Source organism: Eupeodes corollae, chromosome 2 (assembly GCF_945859685.1).
Source record: "Eupeodes corollae chromosome 2, idEupCoro1.1, whole genome shotgun sequence".
NCBI lineage: Eukaryota > Metazoa > Arthropoda > Insecta > Diptera > Syrphidae > Eupeodes > Eupeodes corollae.
In genome coordinates, this window is record NC_079148.1 from 92288287 (window position 1) to 92305282 (window position 16996).

At 35.7% G+C, this 16996-nt stretch overlaps 2 protein-coding genes across 3 annotated transcripts in view; one reads left to right on the plus strand and one right to left on the minus strand.

Annotated features, from left to right (window-relative positions):
* Window positions 1–15866, minus strand: part of LOC129944456 (galactosylgalactosylxylosylprotein 3-beta-glucuronosyltransferase I) — a 49048-nt gene extending 33182 nt beyond the window's left edge. Inside the window, exons 1-2 of one of the 2 annotated variants that reach the window (XR_008781444.1) lie at window positions 15543–15866; window positions 14694–15474 (exon numbers count right to left, since the gene is read on the minus strand). Coding sequence is in view for 1 of the 2 variants with exons in the window: in XM_056053889.1 (XP_055909864.1) it covers window positions 14763–15474; window positions 15543–15748 (918 nt within the window). In the remaining variant the exon portion in view is untranslated. Of the gene's footprint in view, window positions 1–14347; window positions 15475–15542 lie in introns of those variants that run through there. The other variant, XM_056053889.1, reaches the window with a different exon arrangement.
* On the plus strand, window positions 5321–5935 carry LOC129945119 (uncharacterized). Its single transcript, XM_056054779.1, has one exon. It carries the CDS (start codon window positions 5321–5323, stop codon window positions 5933–5935), a length of 615 nt encoding a protein of 204 aa, XP_055910754.1.
* Window positions 15867–16996: the final 1130 nt, after the last annotated feature.

The following is a 16996-nucleotide window of genomic DNA, read 5'->3' on the forward strand; positions in this document are numbered from 1 at the left end:
TGTAGTCTTACATAAAAAAAGATGAATATTGCATCAATTCCATGAAAGAAAAAATAAATCGCATGAAAACATTCATAATCGGTATGAATAAATTCATAAAATATAAATGCAAACTTCCGACTGATAAAAGTGAAGAGCTAAAAACAAGCAGCCAGAGGTTTTTCGACATAATACGTCGGATCCGCTTACGTTGTCGATATTACCACAGTTCTTTGGAAGGACACAAAAAATGTCAGACTATGTTCAACGTATGTTGGAACAAAGCCGTTTTTAAAAATTAATTTGGTAAGCCAGCCATCAAAAATTGCTCGCTACAATAGGAAAGAGAAAACCTATCATGAAATCGATTGTGCACAAATGATACGTGAGTATAACGCCCACATGGGTGGAGTCGATTTGATGGACATGGGTCGAAATGGACTTCAAATAAAAACACAGGACATGGCGACAAGAATTTTCTATCATCTTTTAGATATGGCTACAACTAATGCGTTTATTTTATATAGACGACGGAACGCTGAAAAAATCGTATTGAAGAAGAACAAATAAAGATATAAAGATGTGTGAATTTCGGTTGAGCATTGCCAAACCTGTGCTGCTGCTGAAGAAAGATGTGTTGGTCGTCCATCATCTGCTGCACAGGCAACTTCCAGCAAACAGGTTGGGAAAAAAGCTGTACACCCGGTAGCAAGTGAAAGATTTGATGGAACCAATCGTTTTCCAGAATGCGCAAACAAAAAATTCTTGCAAAGTGTGTAAAAAGTCCGTTACACACACATTTTGTACCAAATGCAAAATTCATGTATGTTTTTCAAAAGTAAAAAACTGCTTTAAAACTTATCACACAGAACAATAATTTGTACAGACGGTCTTCCGTTATTTTCACCTGGCTCCTCCAGGTGACATTTTTTGGACAAAAGGACTTCATATTCGTAATTTTCAACCTAAAATCATGTAAGAACCAAAATTCTTATATTTTGATGTCAGTGGTTTAAGGGCTAAAGACTCATACATCACGTTTATGATTATCAAGTCATTTCACAAGAAATATCATCAACATAACAACGAAACCGTAGTGAATGAGATCCGACTAAAATTTTCGATTGCGAATATTAGAACAGCTGTAAAACAGGTACGTAAAAAATGTCATTTATGCAAAAATTTAAGTGCTTCACTGAACCCACCGGAAATGGGAGTCTTACCAGAAGTCAGGCTTGCACCGTTTACCAGACCTTCATTGGCACCGATTATTTCGGCCCGATGTACACCACTGTCGGTCGACATACTGAAAAACGATGGGGTGTATTGATAACTTGGATGACATTTCATTTGGAAATTGCCCATAGCCTTACATCTGACTCCTGTATACTAGCGATTAAACGTTTCATTGCTCGTAGAGGTGTTCCCAAGGAAATCCAATGTGATAATGGAACAAACTTCCATATAGCAGAAAATGAACTAAAAGAATCTTAAAATGAATTACAATCCGACATGGCCAAAAGGTTCTCAACCTCCCAAATGGATTTACAATCGACTAGTCCGCTCCATAAAAAAGATGTTATATCAAATCATACCAAGTCGTAACCCAATTGACGAATTGCTGCACATCATGATGCTGGAGGTCGAACGGGTAGTTAATTCTCGCCCCTTGACTTATATTACACTCGAAGATGCGAATGATGAAGTCCGAATCATTTTTTGTTAGGCTCAACCAACGGTGAAAAGACAGATAGCATTCCTACCGACGACCATACGCTCTTACGAAGAAACTTAATGAAAGCCCAGCAATACGCGAATCTATTTTGGAGAAAGTGGCTACATGAATATCTGCCGACGCTAATTCGACGATCAAAGTGGTTTACACCAACGAAGCCTATTGCTGTTGGAGACATAGTCATAGTTACAGACGAATCAATTCCCGCAACTTATGGCGGGGGATTGATTCGTCGGACGGGTTATAGATGTCAAGCCCGGAAAAGACGGACAAGTTCGGAGAGCAACGATACAAACTGCGTCAGGGATATATGAACGACCAGCTGTGAAACTGGAAGTCCTCGATGTTTTTCGGGATATACCGACCTGATGATCTGTAGGTCAGCATACCGGGGGAAGTGTTAGTGGCAGTGGCATCACAGTCACTTATATCTGATATGTATTCCCACCGTACTGTAGTGAGAGTAGCATAAATTAAGTTAGAGTAAGTTTAGCAATAAGGTTATTATGTAAGATTAATGGAACCAACTTTCAAGATACAAACTTCAATGTCATACCAATACCAAACTTAAGATACAAAATCTAAGCCATGCCAATACCAACTGCAATACCAAGAAGAAACGAAAAATTAAAATTTCACACAAACGTATTTCAGCACTCATCGAGAGAAGACCAACTAACCCAAGAATTTCGAAAAAAATGGATTGTTTTTCATAAAATTTCTACTGTAAATAAAAATAATTCGAAACTGACAAATTTAACTTGATTCTTTGTTCTTTTAATAAGCATCACGTTGTTCCAATAATAAGGAAGAACAACAGTCATCCCGCCAGATTTTTAAAGTAAAATGCTCACATATACTTCCAGTTCAGCTTTAAACAAAATTAATTATGCTGTTTCTCGTCTTGTCCGTCAGGTGGCAGCACATATTTTAAGAAAAAACCTAAAACACAATGTTTTTTTTTCATCCTCGGCGCCAGATATAGAACCACAATTACTGGAGTTACTTAATTTTTCTGGTGACAGCCAGACAGTGGACCCAGTGGTGGACCCGTCCGAGGAAAAAAATCCACCAGAATCTACTGAGGCAGAATCTACTGCGGCAGAATCTAAGCCCTGGAAACGATCTCTTCGTCGACAAAGGAAACAAAGTCGTAATGCAGGTAAATCGTACAAAACTGCCAAGAATGTAGTTAAGCGTTGTCAAGCATCAAAAAACTTGACAAGCTGTATGTCGCAACGATTGTTTTGAATTTTGAAACCCGATGTACAAAAAAATATCTTTGATGCTTATTGGTCACTTGGCTCTCGGGATGCAAGGGCAAGTTTTGTTGGAAACTTAATATGCCACGATCATCCAAAATATCACCGGCCAACATTTTCCTCTAACCCAAAAAACAGAATTATGTCGTGTTACTACTTTTTCGAAATAAATGGAAAACGACAAAATGTTTGTAAAAAATGCTTTAAGGACACTGTGGATGAGACAGATTCTTTCATAAGAACAGTGTTGCAAAAGAAACTTTCATCCTTAAGTGGAACTTTGCCTACAGATCAACGTGGCTGTCACACTCCTAGTAATAAGACGTCTGATTTTGTAATTCAATCAGTTAAACAGCACATTCAATCTTTTCCATCTTATGATAGCCTTTATATGAGAAGGACAAACAACCGTCGTATTTTGCCGACAAACTTATCATTGGCGAAAATGTTTGAATTATACCAAGCCACAGAACAAGAAAAGCATGTTTCAAGAACCATTTATGAAAGAGAATTTCATAAAATGAAGTTAACGTTTAAAAGACCAAAACAGGACACGTGCAACACTTGTGATTCTTTACAGATGAAGATAAAACTTGCAACCGAAGAAAAAAGTGATGATTTGGAGCAACTTAAAATAATATTAGATAAACATCATAAGGAGGCAGACATGGCATACAATGCAAAAAAAAGACAAGCTTGAAGCCCAAGAAGATAGCGCCAAAGCTTGTTTTGTTTTCAATCTCCAGCAATATCTGCCGACGCCAAGCTTGTCCACATCAGTTGCATTTTACAAGAAGCAACTTTGGACATTTAATTTGACTATGCATGATTTATCGTATGAGTTTTTAAAGAATTATATGTGACATGAAGGAATAACTGGAAGAGGGGCAAATGAAATCGCGTCATGCATTTTTCTGCACTTAAAACCCTTCCAAGTTCTATCAAATCGGTGAAGTTTTATTCCGATACCTGTTCGGGCAAAAACAAAAACACGATTGTTGTGACAATGTTTTTGTTATCAATGCAAACACCCGAAATCGGCATAGAGACAGTGGAACATTCATTTTTAATTCCTGGCCATACACATATGGAGTGTGATATCGACCATTGTGTAATAGAAAAGAAGAAGCAATATTCAAATTCTGAAATCTACCACCCCCATGATTGGTACCAACTTGTTAAATCATGTGGGGAAAAACAAAAATTTGTGGTACACGAATTAAAGCCACAGGAAGTTTGGAATTTTTCAAATTTATTGAAAGCGAGTGCGGGCTTCGCCGTTCGAGAGAAAGATGAAGATGGGAACATTTTTGGTTTTCAAACTATCAAATGGTTGCGTTATTTGAAATCAGATCCCGGAAAAGCCCTTTTCAAAACAACACTGCATGAAGAAACAGTTTTTCGATGTGTAAGTTTCAAACGAAGGGGTAAAAACTAAACAAAATTTGATTTGGATTTTCCACGATTTTTATAAAGCCTTGAAATCAGAAAAGGAAAAACAGGATGTAGATCCGGATTTATCCGATTCATCCGATGTAGATTAATATTAAAACAAAAATCAATAAAAACTTTTATTCCCTCCTCGTTCCTTTTTTTAATAATGAATTTTTATAATGTTTATATTTAGTTTTTACTTTTTGTATTTTGTTAAAGTGAAATAAATTTATTTTCTAAAAAAAAACGTAGTTTAAATCGTATTTCAATATTGGTATTAAAGACACAACTAAAAATAATCTTTTTCTTGAACGCAACCCAGTTTGGGCGGCAAAAGAACATATCTCACTATTAATATAGGGGAGAGGGGGCAGTTTAGGACGAAAAATTATATTAAAGTGTCAGCACCCTTACAAACAACCATCTGCTTGATATTGTAACGGTACCAGCACACAAAAAATTTCATAGCAAAAGTGTGTTTCTGGAAGGCAGTTGTATTTTTTTTGCTCCACGATGTAAGTACTTAATTTAAAAATTTCGTTCAAGTTTCAATTGAAAAGTGCTTTGAAGTTATGTTTATTTATAGCTGCACAAGTTTTTGGGATATCAAAAAGCCCTTTGGAGTACAGACTAAATTTGAAAAAACGGAATCAGGCTCTTAAAAGTGAAGAATACTCATCCAAACATATTGTTGCCCAAGTATTCAACAAGACAGAAGAAGGTATGTTAGAAGCTTACCCTTTTAAAGTCTTCTAAAATGAATTATGTCCTGATGTATCCACAAGCAAGACATCTAGCTTTTCAATATGCAAATGCATTGAATTAGTGCCCACTGCTGTGAGAACAGAACCAAATTGCAGGCATAGAGTGGATGAAGTCGTTTATGAAAAGACAAGGGCATCTTATTACAATGTGTGCGATTGTAAATGCAGCTGGAAACTCTGTACCGCCGGTATTTGTATTTCCAAGAGCAAGATTCCACGATCATATGCTTAAGGGAGCACCAAACGGTTCGATAGAACTAGCAAATAGTCCCACAAACGGATGGATGACAAGCCAATTATTTGTGAAAGTCCTTGACCACCTTCAAAAATATTCGAGGTCTACAACGAATGATCCAATTCTTCTACTTCTCGATAACCATGAAAGCCATTGTTCTATAGACGCCATAAAGTTCTGCCGGGAAAATGGCATTGTTTTGCTCACTTTTCCACCCCACTGCACCCACAAGTTACAGCCGTTAGATGTTTCAGTCATAGGACCGTTTAAAAAGAAACTATCACTTTCACAAAATGATTGGCTACTCAACAATCCAAAGAAGACTATTACCATTCATGACCTACCTTCAATAGTGACACCGGCATACAACAATTCATTCACACCAGGTCAGGTTTCAGAGCAACAGGGATCTTTCCCTTTTCACGAAATGTTTGTAGTGATGAAGACTTCGATTGTAGTGAAGTTACTAAAAGGATCTTTAATTCCCCAGAAGTGTCTCAACCATCAATACCAGGAAACACTGTAACAACTACTGAACAGGTGCAGACACCAACATCAAGTCAAGTTGCAGAAATTTTTTCTCCAGAAATGGTGAAGCCTTTTCCAAAAGCTGCTCCGCGAAAAGAAGGCTTGCAAGGAAGGAAAAAAGGAAGGTCACGCATCCTAACTGAAACTCCAGAAAAAAGTGAAATAGAAGCGGCCTTCCTAGAAAGACAAAAAAGATTAACAAAATCGGCATTAAAAATAAACCGGATGCAAAATACCAAACCAAAACGAACAACGAAGAGGACCAACGATTCCAGTTCAGAAAACACGGATAAAGAAGTCATATACGCTGAATGTGATTCTGATTTCGGAAACGCAGAGGACGAAGAATATGAGGAAGAAAATTTGGACCTACGACTTTTGAAAGGGCCTGATCAACTGGTTTCTTTAATATCAGTTTTATATCGCTTTCAAGAACGACCAATAGCAGTTTGCGCCGACATTCGTGAGATGTTTCACCAGGTCGGTGTACGAAGCGAGGACCAATATTCCCAACGTTTTCTATGGAATGATGATCTTGATTCAACACCAGATGTTTACGTAATGCAAGTGTTAACGTTTGGAGCCACTTGCTCTCCCAGCTGTGCCCAGTTTGTTAAAAACAAAAATGTACAAGAATTTTCGGACGAGTATCCAAGGGCAGTTGACTCAATCCTCCATAGCCATTACGTTGACGACCTCCTGGATAGTGTTGACACAGCAGATGAGGCGATAAAACTAGCCGAGGAAGTCAAACTCATACATCGAAATGGCGGATTTGAAATTCGCCATTGGATCTCAAATTCATCACATGTCATCGAAGCTCTGGGTGAGCAACGACCAGAAGAAAAAAGAAGCTTGGACATCAACCCAGAGAGTTCTTCCGAGAAGGTGTTGGGTATGCAGTGTCAACAAAAGCATCTATGAGTGAGCTCCTAGCAGAAGATATACAACCAACCAAACGACAAGTGTTACGTGTTTTGATGAGTGTCTTTGATCCCCTCGGCCTGATCGCAAATTCACTAATTTACATAAAGATTTTAATGCAAGAGATTTGGCGTCCTAAACTCGGCTGGGATGAAGCTATCCATGGTAATTTATGACAAGTGGCGCGTATGGGTAAACCACCTCAAGAACATTCACCGAGTCCGAATTCCAAGATGCCGTTGGTTTGTTGGACCACCATTTCTCAAGCAATCTGAAAATGAGTGACCAGCTAATTTGACAAAAATCCCAGATACGCCTGAAGAACTTAAGCCAGCTGTTTTGTTTTATCATGCAGTATATAATCGTGCCTCGGTTGAACCCAAACGCTGTTCAAGATGGATAAGACTGGTACGTATTCAAGCATATGCTTCTCGTTTCATATGGAACATTACAGCAAAGAAGAGAGGGGTTGCACTAAGGAACGACGAATTCATAGCACAAGAAGAATATGTGGAAGCCGAAAATAATTTATATCGACAAGCGCGGTTAGATTTGTTTCGTGATGAAATAGCAATCTTGAAGAATAATATCAAACTTTCTGTAGAACTTCGTAAGCCTTTCGATAAATCAAGTCAAATCCGAAAATTATCTCCGTACTTAGACCAAAATGATGTTTTAAGACTTCGCGGGAGAATTGATGCTGTGATTGGTGTAACTGAAGAATCAAAGCGGCCGATAATATTACCCAAAGGACATCATATTACCAGTTTAATAATAAATTCATATCATGAGAAGTATCATCATCACAACAACGAAACCGTTGTGAACGAAATTCGACAAAAGTTCTATATTCCAAGTATAAGAGCAGCTGTAAAAAAAGAGCGAAAGGGTTGTCAACTTTGCAAGAATCGAAAGGCTAGAACCAGTCCACCTGAAATGGGTGATCTACCGGCAGCAAGGCTTTCACCATTTTGTAGGCCGTTCACTTTCATAGGAATTGACTATTTCGGCCCTATGTATGTGACAGTGGGGCGGCATACTGAGAAAAGATGGGGAGTACTGATAACGTGTATGACTATCCGCGCGGTACATCTGGAAGTTGCCAACAGCTTAACAACGGACTCTTGCATTCTCGCAATCAAGCGCTTCATTGCCCGCCGAGACATACCACAAGAAATAAGGTGTGACAATGGAACTAACTTCTATGGAGCGGAAAGAGAATTGCAAGAAACCTTAAAACAACAGTAAATTCAATTAGCCAATGAGTTTTCAAGTGCTAACACTAAGTGGGTCTTCAACCCTCCAGCCTCCCCACATATGGGTGGAAGCTGGGAAAGGCTCATCCAGTCAGTGAAGAAAACATTATACCGAATCTTGCCAACAAGAAACCCTACAGATGAAGTACTGCACAGCATGTTGCTAGAAGTTGAACAAGTGATTAACTCCCGACCGCTAACGTATATCCCACTCGAAGACGACAATGATGAGGTCCTGACACCGAATCACTTTTTGCTGGGAGCCTCAACTGGCGAGAAAACGGATAGCATCTTAACAGACGACAACAATTTGTTGAGACGAAACTGGATGAAGTCGCAACAGTATGCAAACCTATTTTGGAAACGATGGATACGGGAGTATTTGCCCACGTTGACCCGCCGATCAAAATGGTTTGAGCCTGTGAAACCGATTGCCGTGGGAGATATCGTAATAGTGACAGACGAAGCAAATCCTCGGAACCTATGGCCCAAGGGACGTGTAATAGATGTCACTCTTGGAAAAAATGACCAAGTTAGGCGTGCAACCGTCCAAACTACATCAGGGCTGTATGAAAGGCCCGCTGTTAAGCTGGCAGTCCTCGATGTTTTGAATGGTAAGTCGACCTCAAAGGATATGAAGGTCGTCATACCGGGGGGGAGTGTTGATGACAGTGGCATCTCCGACATCTCGAACACACCTTTCAATCTTTAAAGATATTGGCATCACCGACATCTTCGAACAAACCCTTTTTCTATCATTTTCCCACTGAACGAAGCCTTCGTTAAATGAACAAAACAGCTGGGCAAATTCAAAAGAGCCAGACAAACGTATTTTGTAAATTGAAGCGCAAAGATCAAGACCACAAAACAACACAAAGTATAATTTATTTTATAATTTTATTCCTGAAAATAACTAAAAGTAAGCAACTTAATTTTTTTTAAATAAAACAATGTAGATTTAAACCAATATGTAATTTCAGGAAATTTGTAGTATATACCAATATATATTAATCGAACAGATTATATTAATAAAGATACTCACAAAGAAACTTTTTTCTGGGAATAATTTTATTTCTTGTTGTTAAAGCAACAAGTTAACATTAAAAACTCAGAGTTCGTTGTAGAATTATTTTTTTATTTGATAAAATGTTTCGAGTTACTGTCCAAAAGTGCCTCCCCAGAGGGGTAGATTGGGACACTTGGAGACATTTTTAAAAATATTTATATACATACAAATATGAATCAAACAAAATGCATACTGTATCATAATGATATGTGAAACCATAAACAACGATAATTTGCAGGCTTCGAAAAAATACACCGTGTTTTAAGAAAATTAGAGCGCTTTTAGCAAGAACTGTTCTAAGGTGCCTCCCTCTCCCCTATAAACAAGCTTAAATATTACTTTTTTATTTTATTCGTGTAAATATTATTATTTGAAACAAAATTGCATCCAAAAAATATTTATTTAATAAAACCGGATTTGGAGGAATTTTTTTAACTTTGAAACGCATTTATCCCAAAACAAAGATTTTTAACTTATGTTGTTTTGACCAAACTCCATTGATATATATATATTTAATAATTAATAAAATCCTATCGTTTTGCATAATTTAGTTTAAGATAAGATTCCGTAAGAGATAGACGTGTTTTCAAGTGTTCTGAGTGATTTAAAGGAAAAAAAACTAATAATCTGATTTAATTTATTTAACAGCAAAAGTTTACAAACTTTGAATTTGATGTGGATTCAAGTTGCTGTTTAATATGGAAAATACTTGCAGAAAATGTAAAAAAGCCATTCGCGGAGAAACGGGAATAAGATGTGCGGCCGTATGCAATAAAATTTTCCACGTCTCGGCGAGTTTTTGTGGTTTCGATTCGTATACCGCGAACGCGTTAGAGACTTGCGAAAACATAAGATTCATATGCGGGGACTGTATTTTGTATATTCATAATGTCGATTTCGCATTAAAAGATATGTCGTCGGCGGTTGAAAAAAATAGTGAATATTTAAGGGAATACAAAAACGAATTTGAAAGTGCATTGGACAATAACAAACGGGAGATTATGAGCTTATTGCAAGCTATTGAAGAGGGATATTCTAAAAGAATAAACGAAATGATGAATACCCAAACCATGTGTGAAAAGTGTGTAGAAGAGTTAAAAAAAGTGAATGACTACAGTAAAGCATTTAAAGAGCAAAGCGATAGTATATGCAGTGATCTGAAAAAGATGACAAGTAATAACAGCACAGTAATTGAAAGTGTAAAGGAAATGAGAATTGATATTGTGAAAGAAATAAAAGGCAGTGATAAAAACAAAGGTTCATATGCTGAACAATTAAAGAAGTCAGTGGGAGTGAGTGCACCAGTTGTATTGAAGCCTAAGGCAAAGCAAGAAAGTGAGAAAACAAAGAATGAAATTAAAGAAAAAATTAAACCATCGGAGCTAAATGTAGGAGTGAGTGCAATGGTAAACAGGCAAGACGGCGCGGTTGCAATTCGATGTGAAAATAATGAAGCGCGATCAAAACTGGCAAACGAAATGAAAGAGAAAATGAGTGACAAATATGATGTGCATCTGCCGAAAATGCGTCTCCCTAAATTAGTAATTGCTGGATTGAGTGAAAATATGGAAGGAGACAAAATAATTGAAGCAATAAAAAAACAAAACAATGTTATGTGTGACAATGTCAAGTGCATCAAAGTGTATAAATCATTTAAAAACAAGAGGTTTTATAATGCAATAATTGAATTAGACGGTAAAAGTTTTGAAAGTGTGATGAATTTAGGAAAATTAAATATTGAGTGGGATAGGTGCTCAGTCTATGAAAGCTTATCTGTACTTAGATGTTTTAAATGTTGGGGATTCAATCATACATCTACTCACTGTAAAAAAAGTTGCCAGGTATGTGCAAAGTGCGGAGAGGAAGGTCATTCGTTTAAAGATTGTGTTAATGAAAATAGAAAGTGTGTTAATTGCCAAAAAGCAAAAGATAAACTTAATTTAAATGACATTGACGTTAACTATGATTGCAGAGACAACTGCTGTCGTACGCTCCAACGTAAATTAAAAATTGAAAATGAAAGAATAATTTATTAGCAATAAACACCATCTGTTAAGTGTTTTTGTTTAAATATCGGGGGAGTGAGAACAAATTTAAATCAACTAGAAGTGATAACGGTTATAAACGATTTCGATATTATATGCGCCACTGAAACTCATTTAACAACGGATATCGAGGACTCTGAGATAAAGCTACTTAATTATAAAATCTTTAGATGCGATAGTGTTTCTAGTCATACTGGTGGTGTTCTTTTTTTTTGTTAAACCAGAATGGCAAGTTGAGGAAATTTGTAAAATAGCAATTGGTAAAATGATTTGGTGGCTAGTAATAAAAGTGAGCTTAAACAATATAAATATGACTTTAGTTGCAGTTTATAGGTCACCACATAAACAAAACTCTCCCGAACGAATTTTTTGTGATTTAAAATAGAAGATTTTGTGGAGATAAAATAGAAGATCTCTGTTCTTCACCTGCAGACGTTATTATAATGGGTGATTTTAACATCGATTGGTTTGTTAATGGGACTTACAGAAAAAGAATTTTCGAAAGTATATCGGACATCTCATTTAAACAAATATTGACTGAACCAACAAGAATAACGCAAAACTCGACTACTTTAATAGATTATGTAATAACAAATATTGAAAACACAAAGGCAAATGTGAAAAAAGAATTTAAAATCAGTGACCACGAATCTTTAGAAATCCTTATCGAAACAAGTTCTATAAATAAAATATCTACTAAAAAAATTATTCGGACATTGGCATTTAAAGAAGACGTTTTCCGTAGTGAGCTTATTGATAATGAGATAACAAATATAAGTTGGAATAATTTAAATGATACAGCTAAATCTTTCAGTATGAAATTAAAACATAGTTTGGAAAAAATGATAATTTCAAGATCAATTAATGGGAGGAATGGAAATTTTGATTGGTTTAATCAACATTTGTCTAACATGAAGCAAATGAAAATCCAACTGCATCAAAGAGCTGTTTGGACAAATAACACCGGTGACTGGAGTATGTATAGACTCTATAGAAACAGGTACGCGACTGAACTTCAAATGACAAAAAATAATTTCATTGCTAGAAAGATTGATCAATCAACGGATCAAAAAACCGTGTGGAGAACAATAAAAAATCTAGTCCTTAATCAAGAGAATAGTGAAATAGAACAAATAATCTGTGATAGTGAAGTGATTAAGAATAAGTCTGACATAGCTAATAAGCTGAATACATTTTTTGTTAAGAGTGTATTGGAATTAAATGATAAAATACCATTTGAACATTATAAAAATTAAATAAATATAAACCCAGAAATAAGTTTTAAATTTAAGCGAATTAATATGAGTGATTTAACACAAATAATGAAAAACATGAACAATAAAAGGGACTTCAATGGTTTGTCAACTAAAATGATGTTGTGTACTATGGACATTATTGGACCTTGTTTTTTGAGTATGATAAACGAATCTCTTCGTAGTGGTGTTTTTCCTAGTTCCTGGAAAGAATCAATTGTAGTGCCAATAGAAACAGTTAAGGGGACTGTTAATCCGGCTGAATTTCGGCCGGTCAACATGCTTATGACGGAGAGTAAAATTCTTGAATAAGTTGTACATAATCAGCTGCAGAATTATATGGAAGCCAATCATTTCTTAACGGATTATCAGTCTGGATTTAGGCAAAATCACAGTTGTGAAGCATTACTTAATCTGGTAATTACGCAATGGAAAACCGATGTTCACGACAAGAAAGTTATTGTGGCGGTTTTTCTGGATCTACAAAGGGCATTTGAGACAATTGATCGAGATATAATGCTGAAAAAACTGAATCGATATGGTATTAAAGGAGTGGAACTACAATGGTTCAAAAGCTATTTATCAAACAGAACTCAAAGAACCAAAGTGTCAAGTAATTTATCAGAAGTTTTGGATGTAACGCTGGGTGTACCTCAAGGAGCGGTGTTGGGAACACTTCTTTTTATAATTTACATAAACGACGTGGAAAATGTATTAAGACATGCGAAGGCTAGGCTGTTTGCGGATGATACATTGTTATATGTGTCTGGAAGATCTGCAGAGGAGTGTATCGATCAACTGAATGCGGATTTGAATCTTATTTTAAAATGAATAAATTAAAGCTTAACACTTCAAAAACAAAAGCTATTATAATTAATGTACAGTCTGTACAAAATATTATTATTAATGAAGTGGCAATTGAAAAGGTTGAAGAAATTAAGTATTTAGGAGTTATTATTGATAAAAAATTAAGTTTCGAAAATCACATTAACAATATATGTAATAAAATTGCTAAGAAAATAGGATTTTTCCAAAGAATAAGAGGTAAAGTATCTATGAATTGTGCAATTAAAATTTATAATGTAATGATCAAACCACATTTTGAATATTGTTCAACAATACTGTTTTTGGGTTCTAGACAAATGTCAGAAAGGTTGCAAAAATTACAAAACAGGGGAATGCGCTGTATTCTCATGTGTAATAGGTTAACACCGATACAACTTATGTTTGATACTCTAAAATGGCTAAACATCAACCAAAGAACACTAATGAATGTACTAATGTTTATCTTCAAAATGAAAAATAATATGTTACCTAATTATCTTTATAATGAAATAGTCTATGTATCTAATGTGCAAACACATAATTTAAGAAATGGTGGTGATTTCAGGCTACCATTTTTTACAACAAGTAGATCGCAGAATATATTGTATCATAAAGGTTTTAAATTATTTAATAACTTGCCTTTTGACTTAAAGTCAGAAAATAATTTTATTGTTTTTAAAAGAAAAATGATATTATATGTAAAAATGAATTATATTTAATTAAAAATATTAGTTTTTATTCCTTAAATTAGTTTTAAGTTAAAGATTGTAAAAAATAGCAGAAGCTAAATAAAGAATCAAATCAAAAATAATTGTTGCAAAAATTTCATTTGGGAATTTAACTTGAGTCGTCGAAGGTCAAAAATAATTGAATTCCTTTTTCAAATACTGTTCGTGTAATTAAATTAATTTAAATAACTGTATTAAGTAAAATAAAAGCTCCAATACATTTGAGTTATAAGAATTATTAAAGAATCTAATAGTTATCTTTGCGATTGGGGTATTATAGGTACTTTGATAATGTAAAAAAAAACAAAATAAATACATAAATATAATCATGATCAATACTTTATATTAAACAATAACATTTAATTGGTGTCTTTTTTTTTTGTCTTAAATATTCTATTAAAATTGAATTCATTTAAAATGTAGCTTCTTTCAATTATTTATATCGCTTGTTTACGCCAGATACATGAATTTGTAAACTATTTGGATTACTTTTGATTTTGCATCTCTTTTTGCAGACCTAATTTTCGTCTGTTAATATTTCTGGCATACAACAAAAGTCGGTAAATATAAAATAAAAACGGGACTTCCTTATTGCTTTTAACTTTAGATACATAAATACAAAACACAGAGAGCAAGTTACAAAAAGTTATTCTACTAACCCCTTAATTTCACAGCCTCCTGAGTCCGAGTTATTGAAGATGATGAAAAGATTAATGCAAGTCTTATATCTAGACCTCCATTCCAGTATTGGAACGTTGTCCTTTTTTTATGAGAGCCTCTTCCGCAGATAGTTTAGTTTTTTCTGTTCGAGTATGCCAAATGAGTACATCAGTGCATAGATTTGCGAGTGGTTGTAAATCTGAAACCACAGTGAGATGTCTCAAAATCTCACTCTCTTGATAGCCCCGCTGGACTTCGTATGAAAAGACCGCTTCAGGAAATTTAAATAGCAAATCCACACTAGCAGCAAATCCGGCCATGTCGATGGGAAATGGTCTTTCTGGACGCCAAGCAGAATTAAAGCCAATCACTTGATTGTCGCTGTTTAAGACCGGCTTCTCTACCATCAGACCACCGACAAGACCTACAGGCCACACTCCCACTCTTCCTCGTTCGATTTTACACATTTCTTCAAACAACTCCACTGTGTACGTGTTGTCGTCATCCATGAAAAAAACAATACCATGGCCATCGTTGGGTTTGATATTGGAGCGAATCCATTGCAGGGCCAAATTGCGCTGTTCCACTCCACGAGGCTTTATCCAATTGGGGTCTTTGCCTTGCAGTTTGAAAGCTGCAGGAGTCTTAATATTCAGATGAGTCGATCTTTTTTCTAAACCAGCTCGAATGAGAAGGTTTCGCACTAGATTGCTGGTGGAGTTGGCGTCTTCTACTAAAATCCAGTGAAGATTTGGCACAAGCATAAACACATGTGATAATCTAGGGAAGCATTTAATTTCTTAATAGTTTTACTCTCTGTTGAAGAAGATTAAGTGTCTTTTATTTACCTGGTGAGTTCAGCTTTTTGAGCTGGGCGTGCATAAGTTGGTGTGATGGCGTAAATCGTTGGTAGATGATTATTGTCATAGAATGTTTGGAGCTTTTCGGGCAAGGAACATCTTTTTGCATTCCGATGAACAACTATAAGCGCTCCGAAGAAGATTATAATCAACAAAAGGACCTGACGTGGTCGTATACGAATTTCAGTTAACATAATTTCGAAACTAATTTGATAATTTTAAAACAAACTAATAAAAGAGTTAAGAAAGATTTCGAGACGATCTATTTCTATTCTTTTGCTAACGAATGTTAAAATGAAAAGACAAGACTTGTCACTATTTTGGCGAAAAATCATCTGGGTTTCTTTTAAGCTACAACTGCGTCACCTAGTGGAATGGAGGTGAACTTGTATAAGAAATAGACGTGTTCAAAGATACTCAATTTTAAGAAAATGGAACCTTGACTTAATTTAGTGTTTTTGAAAGGGAAGTATGGGAAAATAAACCAAATAATTTATCTTTTAACGCGTAATACAATATAAATGTAGGATTCTTGTTTATATGGGGTTAAATTTGAGAAACCTTAATTGAAAATAGTTTTTGTTATGGTTTAGTTCCAGTTTAGTTTTTAATGTAGAATAATATATTATAATCATTGGCGATATATCCAATTCAATATAAATGTGGATGATAACCCGAGTCCAATGACTTTTCGAAGCTATCAGAGTTATAAGTAAAAATGCGTCCGCTTGGATTGAAAATACAAAATGAAATAAAGAATTTATTCGTTATGTCTGAACTTTGAATATAAGAAGTAATACAAAGATATGAATACAAGAGGGCGCACATGGCGCAAAATAAAAGTCAAAGGAGAGGGAATTGCCAGACTCCAACACCCCTTCTCAATTCGTTGTCCGAAGATGATGAAGTCCAAGTCCAATCGAGCACATATCGTAACTTGCTTTAGTCAACGGCTTGGTTAAAATGTTTGCGACCATTTTCTCCGTCGGAATATAATCGAGTGTTATGGACGAATTTCTGATTACTTCACGGACAAAATGGTATCTGATGTCGATGTGTTTCGATCGAGGGTGGTGTACTCGGCTTCGGTCGAGGATAGAGCCACTGTACGTTGTTTGCGTGATAGATATTGAAGCCTTTCCAAATACAAACGCTGAACCGGTATAGGATCGACTGTCGAAAGCGCAATTTCCAGAATCAGCGCTTTGCTGCGATCCAATGTTCAGTTCTGAAACAGTTGTTATATACGCTCCTAGTAGCTCCCGATATGGTTTTTCTCATCGGTCGTCGGTGGACCATGCGCTGTCCTTTAAAAGTTTTCGACCAATAACCATGGGAGTGGCGACTGGTTTACTGTTTTCCATTCCGAATCTTTTCAAGACATCTTCGATGTATCCACTCTGCGATAGTTGTATCTTTTGTGGTGAAGTTTTGATTTAAAT

Excerpts from the sequence above, each read along its gene's own strand:
- LOC129945119 (XM_056054779.1), top strand. The coding sequence starts at position 5,321 with ATGTGTGCGATTGTAAATGCAGCTGGAAACTCTGTACCGCCGGTATTT.